Below are 22589 nucleotides of genomic sequence, written 5' to 3' on the forward strand. Positions count from 1 at the left end.
TTGTATACAGTCTATGCAGATGTATTCTTCTCGTAGGTATGTGCAAATGTCAACATTGAATATATCTTCTAAAAACATGAATATTCAACATGCCAGCAGGTCAAAGGTTTCTTCAATAGGGAGGTTGTTAGTTGTTTCAGCAGCTTGCGTTTCTTGAATCCGACTGTGTTATGAGCCCCTGCAAGCACAGAATGTTAATTCACAAGCTTGCCAACAATTTGATTACCTGTACATACATCTCCTCCCACAGGTAGATCGTACAAAATCATTATTTTCTTCTCAAAGTCTCCGCCGTGTTCTCAATGATATTCTCGCCTGCGGTTGCGTTAGCAGGTTCTTCTTTACTTCGAATTGTACAGAATAACATTCTACTTTTGGGCATGATCAGCTCACCAAACTCATTTATATTCCAAATCAGCCTGCGAGTTTGAAGTTGTCAGAGACCTTTTGAAATGTACAGAAGTTCTTTAGCAGGATTAAGGAAATAAATTTGTGTCCATGTGTACATTATTGATAGTCATTGGTAAGTTATTGCTGATACCAGTAGTACATTATTGATAGTCATTGGTACATTAGTGCTGATTACAATATTACATTATTGATAGTCATTGGTACCTTAGTGCTGATTACAGTAGTACATTATTGATAGTCATTGGTACATTAGTGCTGATTACAGTAGTACATGATTCATAGTCATTGGTACATTATTGCTGATAACAGTAAATTATTGATAGTCATTGGTGGTACATTATTGTTAGTCAATGCTGATTACAGTAGTATATTGTTGATAGATCTCTCTTTTATACCTATATTTATTTCTCCATGCTTTCAAGATCCTTTCCCTTGTAGTTACCTATTCTCCTTCTGGGTTGGATTTTGTCTTTTCCAATATAACTGACAAACCTCTTGCGATCCCTACAACCACCCCCCCCCTTCCCCCCGCATGGTTTACTAATGACATTAATGATCCACCTGGTGGATAAGTGTCTATTTTACTTGATGCAAATCTCTGCAGTTTCCAGTTAGCAGAATCTTTCCGCAATCAGCTTATCATATATCGGTCAACCTAGATTCTTGTAAAGTTCAATAGGTTAAACCTCCTGTTTATTTTACAAGACAAATTACATAACTGTTCATCTCTTGGCACCCAGTGAGAATATTACTAATAATACACTATAGGGATTTAAAGAGATTTATTTTAAAATTACCAGTGAATACATATTCCTACATTCACTTTCTCATTTGACCCTGTGATCTATTGTCTGTGTGGCTTGTAGTGAAAGGAGATGCTACATGTTTCAAGTTTGTTTATCTGTATGTGTCAGATATTTTAAGTGGTTCCTGCTTTTGATTATGTTAGTCATTAAAACTAGGGTCCATTTCCAGGGTTTGTATATATTTCAGTCTTTCCAGGCCGCACTTTGAACTCAGAGTGAAGAATTGTTAAAGGAAAAGAAAGAGTATGAAGTGTTTGTCCTTAAAACTGGTTTTTCTTCTTATATAAAGTTATAATGAGGAAGAGTATGTAAATGTGTACATTCCCTGATCAATTACTGAATGTATATACACCATCTCTGTGCAATTTATGGTAAAATTCCTGCTAATTCGTTGAAACGATAATACAATTCATAATAACCCAGAGGAGGATGAAATCATTTCACCAATTTTGACAACCTGCCATTTTTAGGGAGAATAGATTCATGATTCTAATCATTCTTTACATCTTTAAATCAGTTTAATCAGCCTAGATTTTATGCCAGTACTGGATAATTTGCTCCAACTGAGATCGCAGTTGATGAGTTAAAACTCCTACTTTCTAGAGCTTGTCACCAAATTCACAATAATTGTGATTGGTCAGCGAGTCCCTTTGGTTCTTAACATTTCATCACCCAGATGCCTACCCTTATTAGTATTAATACTAAATATCAGATTTGGAATGTTTAAAGAGGACACACACTGAATTATTATCTCCCCCCTCCCCCCCCCCCAATAAATAAAGAAGAACAAAAAAGAAGTAGGAAACATCTTGTACTGTTTGGTCTTTGAGGTCATAGTGTCACTAGCAACTGAAACATTTCAGTTTCTGTTTTACTTTACATATTTTTCAAGGAGAAATGTTAACAAATCAACGAAACCAGCTTCAGTATTTTAGATCCATCAATTTGCAAAGCCCATCTCTATTATAGAAATTAAACATTGCAAAAAGATTTAAAAAAAAAAAAAAAAAAACATGTAACAATGTTAGCGCATGTGGTTGATGATGTCAATATTTAGACTTGATCAAGTCTTCCCTTGTGTGTGATAGTAAAACTAAATCTGTGATATCTCCCAAATGGAATAATATTTTCCTTATCTGTCTGGGAAAGTTATTCATGACAGTTTATCTCTATTTTATAGATCAATAATTATGTTTGCTTTTGTGTCTTCTTTTAACAAATTGAAATTTTGTCTTCAATAATTAAATTGCAATGTGATAAGTTCAAGTTAAGTTCATTGTAATGTAGAGTTTAGCGCTTTATTGGGTTCAAATGTGTCTTGCACATGTCTGCAACTTGAACTCTTTTTGGACTTTAATATTTAAGGTCGTTGGCCATCATCATGTACGAATTGAACTTTTTATCGGTGTGGTTCTCAGAAATCTTGATTTAATTGCCAACGACAAAATCAGCTTTGTGCAGAATGTATCATTTAGATGTTTGTGTATCTGTATGTATACAGTACATGCTGGTATGTTTCTATGATCCTGTGGTTCTGTAAACAGGAAATAAACTCAAGTAACACAGCCAACACTGGAAGGAACCAACTATAATTAGCATGTCTACTGCCTTTGCTGAGTAGGTAGTACACAAACAATGTCTCTATTGTATGTAGTGGAGGTCAAGGGTGCAGTGAACTCACCATGAATGATCACAAGAGGGTGTAGTTTACTATGAAGGTCCACTTGGTGCAACTTGATATCCTGTCAATTATAAAAAAAATCTTTTGGGAATATGGAGGGGAAAATGTACCTCACTTGAAATCAAATGTAATGCAGACTAAATCTACCTTCCTATTACAAACAAGATGTTCATCTGAAGTAGGTCAGGCAAAGGTTGATCACATATATAACTAACTTCTAGCTTTCTTTCGCTCATCTGCTTTCCCCATGTCAGACAAAATTAAGACTAACTAAAAGGCAGATGTTCCCTTTCTATCTGTGGAAATTAGAGCTGTTAATATTTGTTATAACTTAGACTACCTTGGCCCTGGGTCAATCCCTTGGTCATGTCAGCAGTGTGTTGATTAAAGGTTTTAATCTACAGGAAACCTCTAAAGCTTTTTGGTCCTGTCACTACAGGGCATAAATGGTTTTTGTCTCTGATTCAACAGCTAGTTTGGAGATGTGTTGCTATAAATCAGAACAAATCCACTATCTTTTCATAGGTATAGTTGTACTACACATGTCTACCAGGGAGCAAGTAGATCGAAGGAGATTACGATAAGAAATGGCTGATCAGAGATTGAGCAATTGAGTCATTCTCAATCTCAAATCTCAGCACACAACCCTCGCAATGAAATTATTTTATGATTTTATCAGACGTGTGCTATATGTGTACTCCACACATATGTACACCCCCCCCCCCCCCCCACTGACCTGATAGTATTACTCTCACTCGATCCTAAGAGCTTTCCCACAGAGAGACACTATACTTAAAACATACCTAAGTTTGGTTTTGAACAATGTACCTTCAATTACATTTTTTTGCACTCATGTTATCAGATAATTATTTACAACATAATATAGCTATTTTATCATTGTAAAGCTTTATGTGTATATATACAATGATTCATGGTTTCAACTCATGTCTAACCCAGGATGAAAAGTAATTCAATTTTCATTTGAGTTCAAAGGCTTGTAACTTACTGTATTTGTGTCCAGGAGTTTGAAATATGCTTCCATCAAAAATTAGATGTTGCTTTTAGTAATTATGTACTTAAAATGTCAGCTGCCAGTGATTTATTACACTAATCGACCATCGAATAATAATTCTAACTCAAACATTTAACCAGTTAATTACTTAACCATATGACAAGCTGGTATCCTTCACTGCAGAATCATTGAATAATCATTTAGGTACCCTCCCAACAAAAAGAATCAGAAAGGTAGGATTTGACACCAATCCTGTGAGTGGATGTCTTTGGTCGTTATCCTAGTTGGTGATTGTTAAGCTCTATATCTGTGATTTCATTAATAGCATATGTTATGCTCTCATCATTAATATGAAACTGGATTAGCCAGCCGGGCTGCCAGACAACCACTTATCAAGTTAGAATTCAGCCGCCTATGATCCGAGCGGCAAAGCGTGATTACTTTTCAACTAAGAGGAAGCAATTGGTCTTTTTTTTTGTGTACTTGTCTTGTTGGTAATAGTTATAACCAGCAGTTGGAGTCGAATGGCTGGTAGATTTAGGAAAGGACGTTGTCAGTATTGACCACTTAATATTCGTTCCATGCATTGTAGAGATATCGCTAGAGCCCAGAGTGGTTAAATTGTGACAAAGATAAATGTATACATGTGTAAAAGTAAGTTGGCCTGACGTTTCCATCCTAGCAGGATCTTCTTCAAAGGCTACATGACAAGTAACAGTAACAGAAGGGACAAAAACACGCACAGAATGCAGACAGGTTAATGAGCATGGTGAACACAAAGAGATGGATGTAAGGGGATTAGATAAAGAAAAATGTCATGTAATTTGCAATCAAGAAACAAGGACCAGGAGAAAACAGAAATGTGGTAATTGTGTTGTCTTGCTCTGAAAGTGTTAATTGATAAGTCCTATTAATTAATTCAGTTTATTATCAATTTGGCATAAAACTAGTTATCAAATGAATTTAAGAGCTAATGGATTATACTTTCTTCCCCACTTCTGTGTTTTTATCAAACCAATTACCCATAATGCAGCACATCTGAGTTTGATACTGTAACCACGGATATATGCCTGAGACATAGTTCTGTGTTTGAGCATATGGCGCACATGTAAGGTACCTTGAGAAATGTTCAGACTAAGTATTAATTCAAGAGTCTGTATGTGTACTGGGAATCGCTCTCTTTATAATACTATCTAGGCTGCGTCTAATTTGCATACATGTAAGAATCGGGTGAACAGGTCAGAAATTGTCATCATGGTACGACCTGAACTACTAGTTGAGTTTATATTAAGTACTACCAGAGATTTGTCTGTTGATATGTATGGAGCTTTGTACTATTGGTTTACTTAAATGCATATTGTGTGTGGTACAGGGAAATAATGGTCATGGTTATAGTATGATCTTAGTGATATAGCCAGATACTTCAGGTTTGTAGTCAGGACTATAGTCACCTGAATAAAACATCTGCTTAGGTTTTTCTAATACTAAGAGCTATTGATTACTTGATTTTAGTAGAATCTGATAATAGTCAACCCCAGCTGCTGGTGTGGCCTACAGAAGCTAAAACCATTGAAATCAATTGATGTTAATATATTTTCTACATTTTCATATTAAAAACAAGGACAACTGATGTATACCTTACAGTACCTTATAAAAAGAAAGTTTCCTTTGTGTTTCATCGATTGTAGACTATCTAACAAGTTTCTGTTTCTTTGATATGTGCACTGTATTGTACAGATGTACTATTACTATCAATGAATCATAAGTGCTGTATATGAACCAGATCCATTGTGAGACATGTAGTACATGTAAGTTTTATCAGACTGCATGTGAAATAATTGAAGTGCTTTGGGGTGGGGCGGGGGTGGGGCAGGGGTGGGGGGGACAAGTGAGGGAAGGGAGATAATTCCTTGCTGTTATCCTATTCCATAAAGTGCATTTTTTAAGTTTATCATTATTTCTTTTTCAACTATTAATTTTGATATTATTTTGCTTGACTGTCTTTTAATGAAGTTTTCACATCTGTCCTTTCTTCTTTCACTAGTGGCCGAGGGGAATGCCCAAATAGACAGTAAGAGCTTCGGGCTGAAAGCTCAGAAGAAGATACTCGGGAAGATGGCATCCTCCAAGAAGGTGACGAAGGCGTTTATCGACGACGAGATGGCTGCTCTGCTGGATAATGTCTACCGATTATGTAAGGTGTACTCAGGAAATAAGAAGGATGCGGACAAGATCATGAAGAGCATCATCAAAACCACCATAAAGATCGGCATCCTCTACCGGAACAACCAGTTCTCGCAGGAGGAAATGGCACTGGCAGAGAGGTTCAAGTCCAAATTTAGATCAACTATATTAACATTTATAAGCTTCCATGAAGTGCCCTTTACTTTCGATAAGAACCATATGGTTAGCATGCTGACAGACTGTCAGGATATACTGGTGTTACTAGTCAAACGGCATCTAACGGAAAAGTCGCTCAACCGAATCAAATCGGTGTTTCATTACTTTAGCGACGGCCAGTTGCAAGACATGGTGTTTGAGCCGGACACGCCATTACAACCACAGATTGTGAAAATTATCAATCAACTAAACAAGCTGATAGACGATAAAGTTATTTAGAAAAAGAAAATCGCTGTGGTGTACCTCGAGTCCGGGACAAGATGTGATAATGATCCAGTCTTCGTTTTGCTGTTGCCTTAAAACAAAAAACACCATTTTATATTTGCTATCTGCCAGAGATAGTACTGCGTGGAGGAGTAAACGAAAGTTACACACTATGGCGTGCCATGTCTACCATACATAGAGTATTAATTCAGTTCTTCAAACTTCCAGATAGGCTTTTAACAGGGTTTTTTCATGCAGAAGTAATTAAGTCATTTTTTTTTTTTAAATTCCTTTTAATAATACAAATCTCTTTATTTTTTTTTAGATCAAGTCATGTCTTACCCAAAAGTTGCTTCTATTTTCCTTTTCAAATTGATGAAGACTTTGTTTGGAAATTTAGTTATAAAATCTATCTATGCTTGATGAGGGCACATCTTTGGTGAGGGCACATCTTTGGTGAGGGCACATCATTGATGCGGGCACATCTTTGATGAGGGCACATCTTTGGTATGGCTTGAAGGCCCAGGTTTATAGATTCCAGTACTCTCCCATCCTCTCTGCTATTGGAAGCAAAACAGTGTAGTCTTTGGTGGAAATTACAATTTGATTGCATGTATTGTAATTCATGGCTCCTCTGATAAATTTCTGCAAGCTGCATTACACTATGGCTCTACATTTTTTTTTTAAATATGTTTTTCTGACATGTTTTAGCTATTCCAAAAAGCAGATTCACAAATGCACAAAAGCAGAATTACTTCTTTGGGGAGAACTCTCGATTTCTGTTGAAAGATAATTAGTCATTTTTCACATTTACTGGCAGTTTCTTTAATGTAAACAAATTTGGCAATTGTGTCTGCACAACCCACCCCCATGTGCCCCACACCCTGCAAAAAGGTGAAAAAATGTACTTTTCTCTCTGTTGACACTTTAATAAAGGTTGTAGAGGTGCGGGCGGATATCGGAAACTCAACTTATGATGTTTGAAACTGTTCTCCAAAATTGGGTCAGATCCCAAATAAAATTGAGTAGTTTGTGGGCAAACAGCTCAAACCTTCTTTAGGGTGGGTGAGGAGTGTTGGGCAGTGTATATGTCCCATCCCTCCCACCTTTTCAACCTCACACATAACTCCAAAAGCAGTTAATACTGCAACATTGCATTTAGACCTAATTTATAGCCTAATAATACCTGAAATTTGATTTCCTTCTGTGAGAAGATGCTCGCAAACAACCTACAGGATAGTGGACCTCAATGACTCCAGAGCCCCACCCTCCCCTGGATCCATCCCCTGGTTATGATTCTGTTTTCTAAGCCTGCATGAATTACATCTTTGCGTTTGTGCAGCAATTATGTCCATGATGTAGAGCATTTGCTATGCAAATGGCAGAAATGATCCCCTGAGAAGAAGCACTCTGTTTTTTGATCACTTTAACTGATTTACAAAACTTAATGCACAAACAAGAATTAGATAGCAAAGTACATCTACAGTATAGCTTTTATTAATCACATATAGATCACAGTTTGTTGTGGTCACACATCTGCTATACAGCTTTGAGATTAACTGCCTTTGATTATCAGACCTGCTGTGTATTTGACTGGATGTCTTTACTTATCAAATGAATTATGGGAGAGTTAGGGGCTGGCTGGCTTGAAGGAGGAGGAGGGGGGCTGGTGGCTGGTGGTGGTTGGGATCAAGGTTATAGTAATTTTGAATGTTGAAATATACAACTCCTGAATTCTTTAAGGTACGACCATATATACTAGCATTACTTTAATAGACAAAGGGGACGTTGCACTGGGAAGTAACATTAAGTTTCGTTTTGCTGGCTAGGCAATTTTGTTTCTGGATTTTACATACACGAGGCATAAATGATTCCTCACTTTCCGTAGTTTTGTGCATCATTATCCACTGGTCTTCGATAGAGGTCAGAATGCTTATAAGGATTGCCACGTGGAATCTTCCAGTATATATCTCTCACGCTCTGATTTCTCCTGGCAACGAATGAAGTGCAAATTGAAATTTGGATGTATGAGTCATGTGTTACTTGAAGAGTTGGCTCACAAGAAAAAGATGACCGTGCAATGAATAATAATGGCAGGTAGTTTGGGATTGATGGATGTGTGTACATAATTTGTTGGATTTTATCATTATTGACTTGCATACGAGCTTGTAGTTATTGATAAAACTACTCTTTCGACAAGAGTAATTGTATAAATTTGTAACTGACAAGAAGAATTCTAAAGCCTTGTTCACATTTGAGAACCCGTAAGAACATTATGCAATGAAGAACTTGTCACGATGAATGTTTACATAGTCAAGACCTGTGTGAATCACTCGAGGTGATCCAGAACTGAATAAACCAGTCTACATAGTAAACACTGTATGAAACACTCTAGGTGGTTCAGAACTGTGTGAACCAGTTTAGTTGATCAATACTGTTTGAACCAGTCTAGATGGTTCATAACTGTTTGAACCAGTCTAGATGGTTCAGAACTATGTGAATCAGTCTAGAGGGTTCAAAACTGTGAATCGGTTACATTAGATGGTTCAAAATTGTGTGAATCAGTCTAGATGGTCTAGAACCGAACCAGTCTAAATGGATCAGAACTGTATAAATCGGTCTAGATGGTTCAGAACTGTGTGAATCAGTCTAGATGGTGCAAAACTGTGTGAACCGCTCTAGATGGTTCAGAACTGTATAAATCGGTTTAGATGGTCCAAAACTGTGTGAATCAGTCTAGATGGTCTAGAACTGAAGCAGTCTAATGGTTCAGAACTGTATAAATCGGTCTAGATGGTTCAGAACTGTGTGAATCAGTCTAGATGGTGCAAAACTGTGTGAACCGCTCTAGATGGTTCAGAACTGTATAAATCGGTTTAGATGGTCCAAAACTGTGTGAATCAGTCTAGATGGTCTAGAATTGAAGCAGTCTAATGGTTCAGAACTGTATAAATCGGTCTAGATGGTTCAGAACTGTGTGAATCAGTCTAGAAGGTTCAGAACTGGGTGTATCAGTCTAGATGGTTCAGAACTGGGTGAATCACTCCACCTGGAAAGTACTCATATAACAGATGTTCTCTGTAGAATCATATGCTACCCTCTAATAACTTCTTTCCCTTAAATGCACACCTAAGCTTATCATATCAAGATTTTTTTTCTGAAGTCTTTCAAACTTGGTTTCTATGATTGTTATGATTTCTGTTTCTTTTTTTTTCTGCATTTTTTGAAGCAGTCAGCATTGCCGTAATTGCAACAAGCCATTCACTGGTATTGGATAGGTTGATTGCATTCCTAGAAATGTTAATATACCTGGTTGAGTCATAACTATTAGTAGATTCAGTGTTTCTCAGTATAATAAAACCACTGTCTACTGTACACTGACAATTCACCTGTGTGTGGTCTGTGCATGTACTCTGCATTTGGCTAAAACCCTCATACATGAATGTGGGTTAAAAGGTTATCCCCAAAATAGGATTATAAAACAGATGAATACAATATTATTATCATACTGACAAATGATATTATTGATATAAGGCAGAGCAACAGCATGTTAAAAGGTAATCATATATATATACAGGAAAGTTTCAAAGCCACAGGTATTAATATAGGTAAAAAAGAAACAGCTGAATAGACTTCCATAGCATAATGGATGTGCCCTTAAAGGTAGTCAGCATTGGCCCCAAATTATAGCATGCTATAATTGCTAGAAGTTTTCAAAAAGTACTTTCCTGGAGATCTTTACTCTCCAAATTATTCTCAGACATTTCTAAGGAACACACAAGATGACTGAATGTCTAAGTGAGGAAAATGTCTTCGAAGGTTGTAATAAAACAGTTTAAGAATTTTGACCAATGGTGACCATATTTGAATATCTAGCATATTTGGGGCCAATACAGCATACCTTTAAAGGGTACAATAATACTAAATGAGTAAGTTAAGAAATGCCCATCCTGATGTCCATAGAAATATATGCCTATAGCCAACAGCAATGAGAATATCAAGTATGACATAAGAGGCAGCCATGAAACCAGTAAGAAAGGTCCAATTGTCCAGTGTTGTAAGATTGCTTGAAATAAAGCATGTACATGATATAGATATAGGGAGAATAAAGTTAAAGGTAAAAGCATAAAAGTAAAGTAATGTAAAAGCATAAAAATGAAGGCATATGGTATGTAATATAACAAAATGAGAGAAAAACAATGCCCTACAGGTGATAAATTGGTTCTATTAGTTATAAAGTCATATGTCTTGAAGCATGCCATAATATACTCTTCCTTTCTTTGAAGCGATTCCATTGCTGTATTTTCTTTGCATGTTTGAAAGCTGATTAGCAATCGTGGTGTTGCCAACAGTCTTTTCCTTAAAGGTTTCTATATTTATGTGCAGATCATCACACCTGGCCATTTGTGAAGTTATAAATAATGCCTCGTAAAACAAAACAAAAAATAGCACCTAATCCAATGTACCTTACAATGGTGAAAGATAAGATTGTCTTTTCTGTGAGGTCAAGAAAGGGGAACATTGCAGGGGAAAGTGGAATATGTGATAAGTATCGCTTGGAAGAATGAAGGAATTTTAGACAGATTTAAAAGTATCACTATTTACATAATGAAAGTTTCGCTCGGCAGTCGAGAGCGTCTTTTAACTCGTGCGGCGGTCGGTTGAGTGTTTTGCAATTTTTAAGGTCATTAATTCTGGAGGTTTCACAAGGAAATTGTATCTAAACTTAACACTTTTGTTTTGCTTTTGTTGACAAAACTTATTAAGTACCACCTTTTGCTTTGGGTCAACAGGGGGGGCCACTTTAAGTTCTGACTTTTTAGACCTTTCTTTTAATTGACTCTAGGGTGACCTCGATTATCCAAAGTGCCATCATGTCTTACTGACAATGGAGACAACAGCAAACCAAACAGAATACTGTTAAAAAGAGGTGCTGTTTTTAAGATATATTTTATAAAATATAGGATGGACGAATTTCGCTGCTGCATTGTTCATGACGTAGCAATCCATATTTGAAAAATGATCAAGAATCTATTGGCAATATTCATAGTGCAGTAAATAACTTAGTATTATAAGTTTCCAGTTTTATATTTGTCACAGTTTATATCGACCGATAGTTGCACTGCTGGTTTGCATCATGAGGAGTCTGGATAAGTTTCTTTATTTTTCCACCATGTAACTTCAAAAGGAGATTTTTAGACACCCTGTAAAGCCTTTACTTGGTAATTGTTTGAGACTATCATGTTTATGTGTGTTTGTGATCAGGTGTGTATCTGTGCATGATTAATTGATCATGTGTGTGTGATCAGGTGTTGCATATATGATCATAGGTATATGTGATCACATATAAATGTATATGTGATCATATATATATCTATACCTATTGTTTATGTGTGCTTGTTTGTGATCAGGTGTGTATCTGTGCATGATTAATTGATCATGTGTATGTGTGATCAGGTGTATATGATCATAGGTATATGTGATCACATATAAATGTATATGTGATCATATATATATATATGCATATTGTTTATGTGTGTATGTGATCAGGTATCATGTATATGATCATGGGTATATGTGATCACATATAATTGTAAATGTGATCAAACATATATGTTTATGTGTATATGTGATCATACATATATGCGTATTGTGCTTGTGATCTGGAATTGTGTTGGGCTCATGGGTGGGTATATGTGTCTATTTCGCCGCTCTTTACCTCCTATTTACTTATGTAATTCCCTAATTGCCAGCAATTATTATCTGGCAAAGCTGTTGGCACAGAGGGCGCTATACCCCTATTGATCTTCCTCCCTTCTTTGCCAGCCTACTAGTTGTTTGTGGGACACATGTGTCTAGTACTACTAAAGTTTTCTAGTTGTTGGACACAATCTGGTTTCTAAGTATTGTGCATATGATCATAGGTACATGTGATTACATATAAGTGTATATGTGATCATTAATCATGGGTGTATGTGATCATATATGTATTTTTATATTGTATATGTGCATATGTGATCGGGTAAATAACATGTGTATATGCACTACAGTGAAAGAAAAGCAAATGCAAATACAAAACATTTAGAAATGAAAACTAACGCATGAAATGAAAAACAAACGGGCGTTAGTGATCTTACTCAAGGCCCCCCCCCCTTTCCAAGTTACTTGTAGTTGAGATATGCCTTATGCTTCTCAGTCTGTCACTCTAGGATCAGAAACTAGAGACTATGGTGACAGATTTTTAGTGTTTTATATTTCCTCAATTGATCAGTTACAATTAATGTGCGAGGTAAAGACAACAAAGTTAGTTTGCGGTGTTTTATCAGGGAAGTTTTGTAAGACTATTAGCAGGCATTAAGTTTCCTGTTGACATATCATCACGAGGGTGAAGAAACCTTATATCTTGTTTAAAGCTTATCCAAATAATCAAAGTGGATTTTAGAATGTATTAAAAAATGTTAATCGTTATTTTAGTTAGACATGTGGAGCGTGAGAACTTCATATCGTGGGTTTCAGTTAAAACATTCATTTATGGATAGACAGACAGACAGAGGGAGAGGTAAATACATATTGACTCAGTCGCTAAGTTTTATTCACACATCCGATGTGTTGGAATTGAAAAACAATAATCAGGAAGAAGAGATTTCAAGGACACAGTCCTCAGTGTAAGACAACAAAAACTGCAGGAAAACTAAAGCTCCCTAATGCTATCTCGGCAGTATTCCCTCAAGCCATCACCATTATTATGATGTCATGTTGTTGTACATTGTCTATATATGGTTGTACATTGTCTATATATGGGTACAAGGAAGAACAACAAAAGGCTAATGCTGGGTGTATGTCTTTGTTATGTTTACCATTCCACAACAGTGGGAGTGTAAGTAATGCATCTAATCAGTATATGTCAGTGAGAGCTGATTTTTGTGAATGTGGTAAATCTTTGTCTTTAGTTCTTTCCAAGGCCTAAACATTAATTACTAGGACTATGTCAGTGATAACCACCCCCCCTGATAAATGAACTGGTCTGATGTATGCTGTGTTAGACTGAGCTGTCCAGCCACTTCGATTCATGAGCCACAGATGTTTTAAGAACCATATCTAAAATAAAAATAAGAAAGAAAGAAAAGTGGGTAAAAAATGCAACCTGTACTGATGAAAATGTTTATAACAGTCTACAAGATATCAAGGTTAACTTTGTGCCTAAAGACATCCTTTTAATTTGATTTGTAGGTTCTTTCCAATTTGCTGGTATTTCAATGGTGGTGCAAAGCAGAACACCTGGTTAAGATAGTACAACCTGCTCAGAGCAAATGTCAGGCGTGACTCTATCACAGTGACAATTAATTATACTTGCGCTGTAGATAGTGCCCGAGTACTTCGTTAAGGCTTTCAGAAAAGTTTGTTTTTAATTTAGAGAAGAGCCAAAAGTATGACAAGAAAGTGAATAATATTCTCTTCATAAATGGTTGGATGAAGTCATATTAAGATGATGATGATGATGATGATCTGAAGTAAAATTAGCCATAATATCCCTGTTGCTGACATTATTAAAATGTACTTTACAAGATGATGGGAGGGTGGGGTGGGGTTCTGCGAGGGGCTGAAATTCAGGTGAAGGACAATAGAGTATGCATATAAACATACAACAAAGTGAAGGACATCTGTTATGGTGGAAATATAATAACAATAAAGTTCATGTCTTTTTAGGTAAATTGTTACATAGATTTTGTGGGGAGTGAGGGTGGCGGGGGGCAGGGGGGTAGGGCGCTGCCTAGCAGGATGATCAGAGGTACCCTCTTTTCTTTACCAGTCTAGGAGGCTCTTTTACCTGTCCACTAAGACTAGCACTGTCACACTTTGTGGTACAACGGTGGAAATTGTTCTGTTAGTTGGAGCAAGTGGTACAGTCATTATTTTCAACTAATTTGGAGAATTCACCCCTTCCTTCCCATCTCTCCTTCCCCTCCATACCCCTCTCTCCTCCCTACCCTCCCTGTCCCCCTCTCCATGCCCCTCCGATTCATGACCCTCCATTCCCTGTCCCTCCCATCCCTCTCACTTCCCCTTCTTACCCCTCCTCTCCCCTTCTTACCCCTCCTCTCCCTGGCCTGGCCCTCCCCTCCATGGTCCTTCCTTCCCTGCATGGTCCTTCCCTCCATCAACCACCCTTCAATTCCTTAGTGCACTACATGATGTTCTCTACATATCAATTACCATGCAGTTGCTTATATCTATGAGACTGTTTAGCTTTCCAGGTGCCTGCAGTACATGTGTGAGACTGTTTATAATGAGTTGCTTGCATGGTACCGTTGCTATGCAGTTGTAATAGATGGGGTGCTAAATGTTTAAATTATGGCATTAGTAATAAGGTAATGTAACTGTAAATTGGATTCAGCTTTCCCTTTGATATAATGTGCATAGGTCTAAAATCTTACTCTTGCTTTCACAAATTAAGTCAAGTGATCTTCTTCCTATGTTATTGTCTTCGTCAAGCTGATCTCTAATGAATTCACAATTAGTGTGTAGGCCATGTATCTGCAACCAATGCATTGCATATTTAATCCCCTACAGTATTATGCCTCTGACAAGGTCACCCACAGAAGAATGTGCACAGATTGCTTAAAACTACATGAGAGCTGAATCCCTAATCCTTGTATAGTTTGCCATATTTTCTGATACGCTCACTGTCATAAAACAAAAAATCACTTTGGCAAACTAATATCCTTGACAATATTGTACTACTCTGTCACTATTTTTGCGGTAACTTCTTTCCTATTCAGGATGAATTTAAAACCTCAAAAAATGATAGATAACCATATTGAAATAATACGTCTCAAAGATGGCTTTTGTGCCTGAACATATTTTATACTCGGGGCTTATCGATGAAGTATGATACTGTATTTTAAAACAATGAATGCCAACAATAAAATCTTATGATTAAGCTAAGAGTTGTTCGATACCACATGATTCATAACGAGCTTAACTCATTACTCAGCATTAATATCAAAGCTATTAATATCAAAGCTAATATTTCATTTATGGGATTTAGCTGGTAGGTATGAATCCATCAATGTGTGTATTATAGTAAGATTGCTTTCACTGCTTATTAGTTTGGCTCTATCTCCATAACAGGCTTGATGATTTTATTTGCTGGAATTGTGTATGTTGAAGTTGATACTACAGATGGAGACTCACTTACATAGGAGTCTGCCATAGACCTCCATTGGTTAGGTTACAGAAATGGTTTTTCGGTTTTTCCCTTGCACGGTTGTGTATCTCTTGATGGTTTTATCCATCGTTTTACGCCATGACCAAAGATGAGACCATCTCCAAACATAAGTTATTTGTTTATTTATTAATACCAATCATGAAAAAAATTCCACTTAAAGGTCATTTAAGGCAGTTATTGCCCAATTTTAGTATCAGTTCAAAATGCAAATAATGATTTGAATATTCATATTGTGCCAATTGACTTTGAGAGACAGCCTCTACTAGAGTTCAGTGTTCCAGCTTGTCGTACACCATTTGATGTGTACTTTGTTTCTTATGTTAGATCTGCTCGTAGAGTCAGACTCGGTGACTTCCTATTCGTGGGTCAAATTGAATACTTATGAATATGCATTTCGCATTATTTCTCAAATTATAGATAGATAACTTGATTCTTTGTCTTTCCTCTGAGATGACAAACTTTTTTGACTAAAACCCTGTCAAGTAGGGCTTAAAGAAGCAGAAATATAGCTTCGGTTGATTCAGATTGCTAGATATGTTTTGCAATAACAGTAAATCAGACAAGTTAAAGGTTTCATTATAGGCTATGGTTCTACAATGATCTGGTCTGTTACTTATGTGGGTTGTAAGTCAAATGGAGGTAAAAGCCTCTAGGGTATCCCACAAGACAAGTTAAATGTTCTTATCTAGAGTAGAAGCACATGCCCTGAAAGGATTTCATTATTTCCCAAACATGTTTTCATCATCCATAAGGCTCGCTTTCAATGTCACATTTGAGACGGAAATGTTTTAATTGGAAAAAATGTCATCTGTAACTGCAGGGGTTGATAATGGCTCAGCTACGGTGTAACTGAAGGGGGAACTTAAGAAGTAAGACAACAGTCACATCATGGTGGATGTAACCATCACATCATTAGGAATATCTGCCAAGATAATCTGGATGACAGGAAGTAGTGTTTATTGTAAATGAGAGGGTCTCATATTAAATGAGGATTAAACCTTTCTCTTATTCCAGGCTTTTTAAGGAGGTTGTTAAACCTTTTTACACATGCTGGGTTAGGTTTTATGTTACCACAGGAGCACTTTTCATCAGTGTCTGAATCAATGTAATGTATTCTCTCTAACAAAAAATGCCCATGAAACAGCTTTTGCATGAAAACAGTGGGTATTACATGATAGCAATGGGGTTTAAATGATAACAGTGGGTTTTGTATGATAGCAGTGGGTTTTACATGATAGCACTGGGTTTTACATGACAGCACTGGGTTTTACATGATAGCACTGGGTTTTACATGATAACACTGGGTTTTACATGATAGCACTAGGTTTTACATGATAGCAGTGGGTTTTACATGATAGCACTGGGTTTCACATGATAGCACTGGGTTTACATGACAGCACTAGGTTTTACATGATAGCACTGGGTTTAACATCATAGCACTGGGTTTTACATGATAGCACTGGGTTTTAAATGATAGCACTAGGTTTTACATGACAGCACTAGGTTTTACATGATAGCATTGGGTTTTACATGATAGCAGTGGGTTTTACATGATAGCACTGGGTTTTACATGACAGCACTAGGTTTTACAAGATAGCACTGGGTTTTACATGGCAGCACTAGGTTTTACATGATAGCACTGGGTTTTAAATGATAGCACTAGGTTTTACATGACAGCACTAGGTTTTACATGATAACACTGGGTTTTACATGATAGCACTAGGTTTTACATGATAGCAGTGGGTTTTACATGATAGCACTGGGTTTCACATGATAGCACTGGGTTTACATGACAGCACTAGGTTTTACAAGATAGCACTGGGTTTTACATGGCAGCACTAGGTTTTACATGATAGCAGTGGGTTTTACATGATACCAGGGGTTATTACATGAAAACAGTGGGTTTTACATGCTAACTGTGGGTTATTACATGAAAACAGTGTGTTTTACATGATAGCACTGGGTTTTACATGATACCAGGGGTTATGACATGAAAACAGTGGGTTTTGAGTATAGCTTATTATTCTTTTGTTACTATTTCTGGAAGGTGGTAATCATGTATATGATTTAATGTTGAAATTATGGGAGAGATTTTGTGAATGTATAAGAATGCAACATCTTGATCATGAAATCACATGGGTACGTTAACAATAATTAAGCTAATTAATGCTTGCTGTTATTTTGAGTTCACTACCACTAACCTAAGATCCCCACACAGAGATAAGTGAACCACCAGGGAAAGGTTTCTATACCCTTTCAAATTCAATCCAACCAATGAAATAGGTTGGTTGAATAGAAAATGAAGTGTTTAGCCTCATTTTTTCAGACGATACCTAACAATAGATGCTAGTGACATCAAAAGGATCCAACTTCATCATTTAGAGGTATTATCTAACATATCAATGGTTTAATACATAACAAACATAAATAAGAATTCCACTTGATTGCTTGAAGCAACGCCCTAACCCATGCAAGGCTTGGGCACAAACCATGTACAAAATTAAGTTGTTATCTGAGAGATTTTGAAACTCTTTACTTCTGATTCTAGCTTAACATAATTCCTTGTAGACTTCTGAGAAAGTAATAGTCAAATGCAACCGTGGAAAAATTTGGGAAACTCCCTGCGTGGAATTTGTAAGGAAGTAATACAAGGTTGACAAATTAGATTAGTTCTATGTAAATGTTAAAAATTCATGTTTTGTAATATAATATAAGAGAAATCCAAAATATCCACACACTGAAACACAAACACATTCTTTATATTGTTAATTAGCTTGGTAATGGAAATTTGTTAGAGTCATACATTTAACATTGTTGCTTTATTAACTTTCTGTAAAACTGAAGAGTATTTTTAAATTGATGGTAGTTGCAAGAGATAGTTGAATTGTGATTCAATTTTAAGAGGATCTGCCCAGAGAAGTGTATATCTGACAGGTCAGACCAATCTTATTATTTTTAGCAACATGTTTGACTATTAAGACTAGTAACAATAACAAGGGGGGGGGGCGGGGGAAGGAAAAAAATGTTACAGTGACATGAACTCTCCATTTTGACACTTCAAAGTCAGCTTTGTCAGTTTTCAGGAAGGAGAGAGCTCATCTAGATCCAGAACTGAATCAGTTCTTATATTTCTTTGAAATGAGACGGTAGTGAAACATGTTTGTGCAGGAGTTGGTAATCCTGCTCGGAGGCACTCCCTGTAAATGCCTATGAATTCAACCACCACTGACTGCTGTTGTTGAGTTCACTTGTCACAGTCACACCAAAAAGTCTTGACATTTTTCGCCTGCATCTGATTACTTTCAAGGTAGGCATTTTGATAAATTGAAAGTCCTAAAGGGTGCAGAGCAGTAAATGAAATTAGTATCGGAGATTACTTTAGGTCACTTGACTCCTCGGTGTTGGAATAATTAAAATGACTTTTTTCTGATTTACGAAGTTGGCTTTTCCTTATTTTGAGATCTGGCCGTGGAAATATCTTTGCAGAATCCCACAAGGATTTGATACAAGCAATGACCTTGTTTAAAAAGAGGAAAGATAAATAATTGGTTTTCTTAGTAGAGTTTATCTAAAACACAGATGAAATATAGAAGCAACTTGTGAAGATTCATTTAGGAGTTACAGCTGCATGGGTTAAAAATTGATGAGTTTGTAAAATCGTTGAGAATTGCAACATGTGTTTATTAAGTGTAACATGAAGACAGAGCAGTCACGTTACACCAGTTGTCTTAACACAGCATTGTTTTCCCTGGGGGGTCATATGTAGTGGCTGTTACATTATTAACGATTATTCAAAGTGTAACAAAGTCGATATGTGAAGCTGTGAGTTTGTCATTTTTACCCACGTATACTTGTTACGGTTTACCTCAGGAGAGGGAAGGGGGAGGGAAGGGGGGTGTGACCGTCTTAGTGCAGTTGACACTTTGCTATAAACAAACTGTTAATGCTATATGACTGAGTGGTTATATGTAGCAGTATGTGTTGTAGAAGTGTGTGACATAAGCTAACAGCTTTGTCTTGGGTTTTACTAAGATACCAGTCACCGATTTTCCAATTAATGATACAACTATAGAAGCTAATCCATGTAGAGCCAAACCTCAGGTCCATAACACTTTCAATAATATCCAAAAAGCATTCTTAACAACTATGATGTCAGTTCTGTTGTGTTATGTAGTAGCTTTTGGTGGTTGAGTCTGTTTCTATGGGAACAGACAGTAAAGGTAAAATGCTACATATAGCAAGGCGTTTGCCTCATAATGGAAGAAATTATATACAATGTGTGTGGTTTATTTTTCTTGAGAATAAGTTTTACGTTTGTATTTGTCTACTCTCATCAAGTATGTATTGTTTTAATAGCCCTGATTTATAATTGACTTAATATTGGAATTATGATAAATTTCTTTCATTAAACATCATGTCATGTCAGAGTGTTGACTTAAATATCCCGTTCAGCTGTTACTTACCTTTCATGTTGGAATTAGTTAATTAACTCTCATGGTGTAGTTAATGATCTGTCTTAATTAAGTTAATCAATTAACTCATGTCAAATGAACATAAATATTAAAGGTCAATACGTAATTTGCTTTCATAACTAAGGAGTCGTTATTAATGTAACTATAATATGGAGTTAGTTAATTAACTAGAATTAACCACCATGTTGCTTTTACTTAATTAAATACGGTGTTGGATGTAAATTATATCGTCAGAGTTATTTACTTATGGAATTGCGAAATTGGTGCTTTTATTTTTTACTTTTGCATATTAAATTTGTTTTACTATTAGACATCATTTTTGTACTTATGTTTTAACTATATTTTGGTCAATCGGAGAGTGGAAGTGTCAGGTTTTATTCTGCAACTACCTGAAACAAATACATTTAACTATAAAAGTACATTACCAAAGACTTCATGTGAAATGGCAGGTAGCTGTTGTTGAAAGGCTTTGTTCAATCCACTTTGTTTGTATTTTGTTTATATTAGTGATACAAGTGTTGAAGGAAGGGTGTAGTAAGTCCAATGGTGTTACAGTGTGTTTCGGTAACCATACATTGAGGTATGTTTCTTCAGTGGCAGGTTTGAGAGTATATTGCAAGTGAGGTATCCTAGCGAGGTATATCCTAAGGAGGTATATCCTAGTGAGGTGTCCTAGTGAGGTATCCCAGTGGGGTATCCCAGTGGGGTATCCCAATGGGGCATCCCAGTGGGGCATCCCAGTGGGCATCCCAGTGGGGTATCCCAGTGGGGTATCCCAGTGGGGTGTCCCAGTGGGGTGTCCCAGTGGGGTATCCCAGTGAGGTATCCTAGTGAGGTATCCTAGTGAGGTATCCTAGTGAGGTATTACATCAATAAGCATACATTGGCTTTATGCACATATATCTCATCCTTCAATTTACATGGAAGAAACCCTGGGGGAGGGGGAGGGGGGAGGGGGAGGGAGGTTTTGCAAACAAACAACCGATTGGGTCTGCCAAATATCTGTGGTAGCTAGCAATACATCAATGTGTATTTATTGATAGGTAAACAGACCTTGTGATGTCAATAGTTGTATAGAATGTAACAAAGATAGCAGACATATCACCCATTAGTACTCATTTATTTCAGCATCTACTTTAAAATGAGTTAATTGTTAAAGGTTAGTGAGTAAATAAAGATTCCACTTGGTTGTCAAATTGTCATATTATTATTAGTCACACGAACAAAAAAAAGAAAAATCTAAAGTTTTTTTTTATATTTTATTAATTTCATTATTGAAATGAAACTAGGCTAGTGAAGGTAAAAAGATATGTTATTATGGAATTGTATCCAATAGCACTTAACATTTACTCCTCCAGCACGTTGTATGCTTCAGTAGTTATATCGTTAAGCAAGTATGGTAAGTTTGAAAGTTATGTAACCCCTGGGTTCTTGAATCCCAGTTAATGCTGTGTGGAGCACAGAAACGCCGTCCACAAGCAAATCCATACGGTTTGAAACAACTCATTACATTACAGGGGGCTGTGTAGTGATTTAAACTGCTGCTGGCCGATGTGCCAAACTTGCCAATAACTGACAGACTCGCAACACAATTTTCAGCGTTTCTCGGTATAGTTTGTGAACATCGATTTGCACAATGTCTACAATTTTGTGACAATATTCTGGTTTGTAAATTCTCTCTTTTTTTTGGTGACTTTGAACGAGGCAGTCTTCACCGAATTTTGTACCATGAAGTGATGCTTCCTTTGGGCTTGGTAGCCCCAATTTTAAGAATAGAAGATATATGTATGGCAGTGTATGATTTTGATGGTTTTTGGATGTAAATAAAGGGTCAGGGGTCAAGTAGTAATGAATAATTTCATTTTTATAATTATGTCATGTGGATAGATTTTTGTAATGGGTTTTTCTGTTTTTCTTGTTTTTTAAGAAGGACCAAAGTGGTTGAGGTAATTTAATCTGATGGACCATCAAGTCATGTAGGGGGGTGCATACCTATAAATAACTAACCTGTAACAACTGCCAATTCACATTAATCTATGTTACTATCATCATTTTTATTTTTTACATTTATGTTGTAAGAATGGAAAGTCCTGAATAGATTTATTGAAATATCAATGAAAAGAACTCATTTTCTCTTTTCAATTATTTTGATTTTGGGTTGAGGTAAGAATCTGGAGTTACGTTTGGTTAGTTGAGTTTTTGGAACAACCTCAAAAACAATTCCCACCATCTAACCCTTCCTCACCCCTTGGTTACCCCTCCCTTACCCCACCTCATTGTTGCTTTTATATCAGTGTTCCTCCTTAACTTACCAGTTGCATGTTAAAGGTGATGGGTTTGCTCTAGTTGGTACATTGGCACTAAGAAAATCATA

The 22589-nt window shown here is 36.5% G+C and overlaps 1 protein-coding gene across 5 annotated transcripts in view; it reads left to right on the forward strand.

Annotated features, from left to right (window-relative positions):
• The window catches only part of LOC139979159 (tumor necrosis factor alpha-induced protein 8-like protein 2), a 63603-nt gene extending 41264 nt beyond the window's left edge, over positions 1–22339 (forward strand). For 3 of the 5 annotated variants that reach the window (XM_071989873.1, XM_071989871.1, XM_071989872.1), the window contains exon 2: positions 5955–22339. In XM_071989873.1, the coding sequence (XP_071845974.1) occupies positions 5955–6529 (575 nt within the window). In that variant the 3' untranslated portion in view covers positions 6530–22339. The remainder of the gene's footprint in view (positions 1–5954) is intronic. The other 2 variants (XR_011797095.1, XR_011797096.1) reach the window with 2 other exon arrangements.
• Positions 22340–22589: the final 250 nt, after the last annotated feature.

This window comes from Apostichopus japonicus, chromosome 13 (assembly GCF_037975245.1).
Source record: "Apostichopus japonicus isolate 1M-3 chromosome 13, ASM3797524v1, whole genome shotgun sequence".
NCBI classification, from domain to species: domain Eukaryota; kingdom Metazoa; phylum Echinodermata; class Holothuroidea; order Aspidochirotida; family Stichopodidae; genus Apostichopus; species Apostichopus japonicus.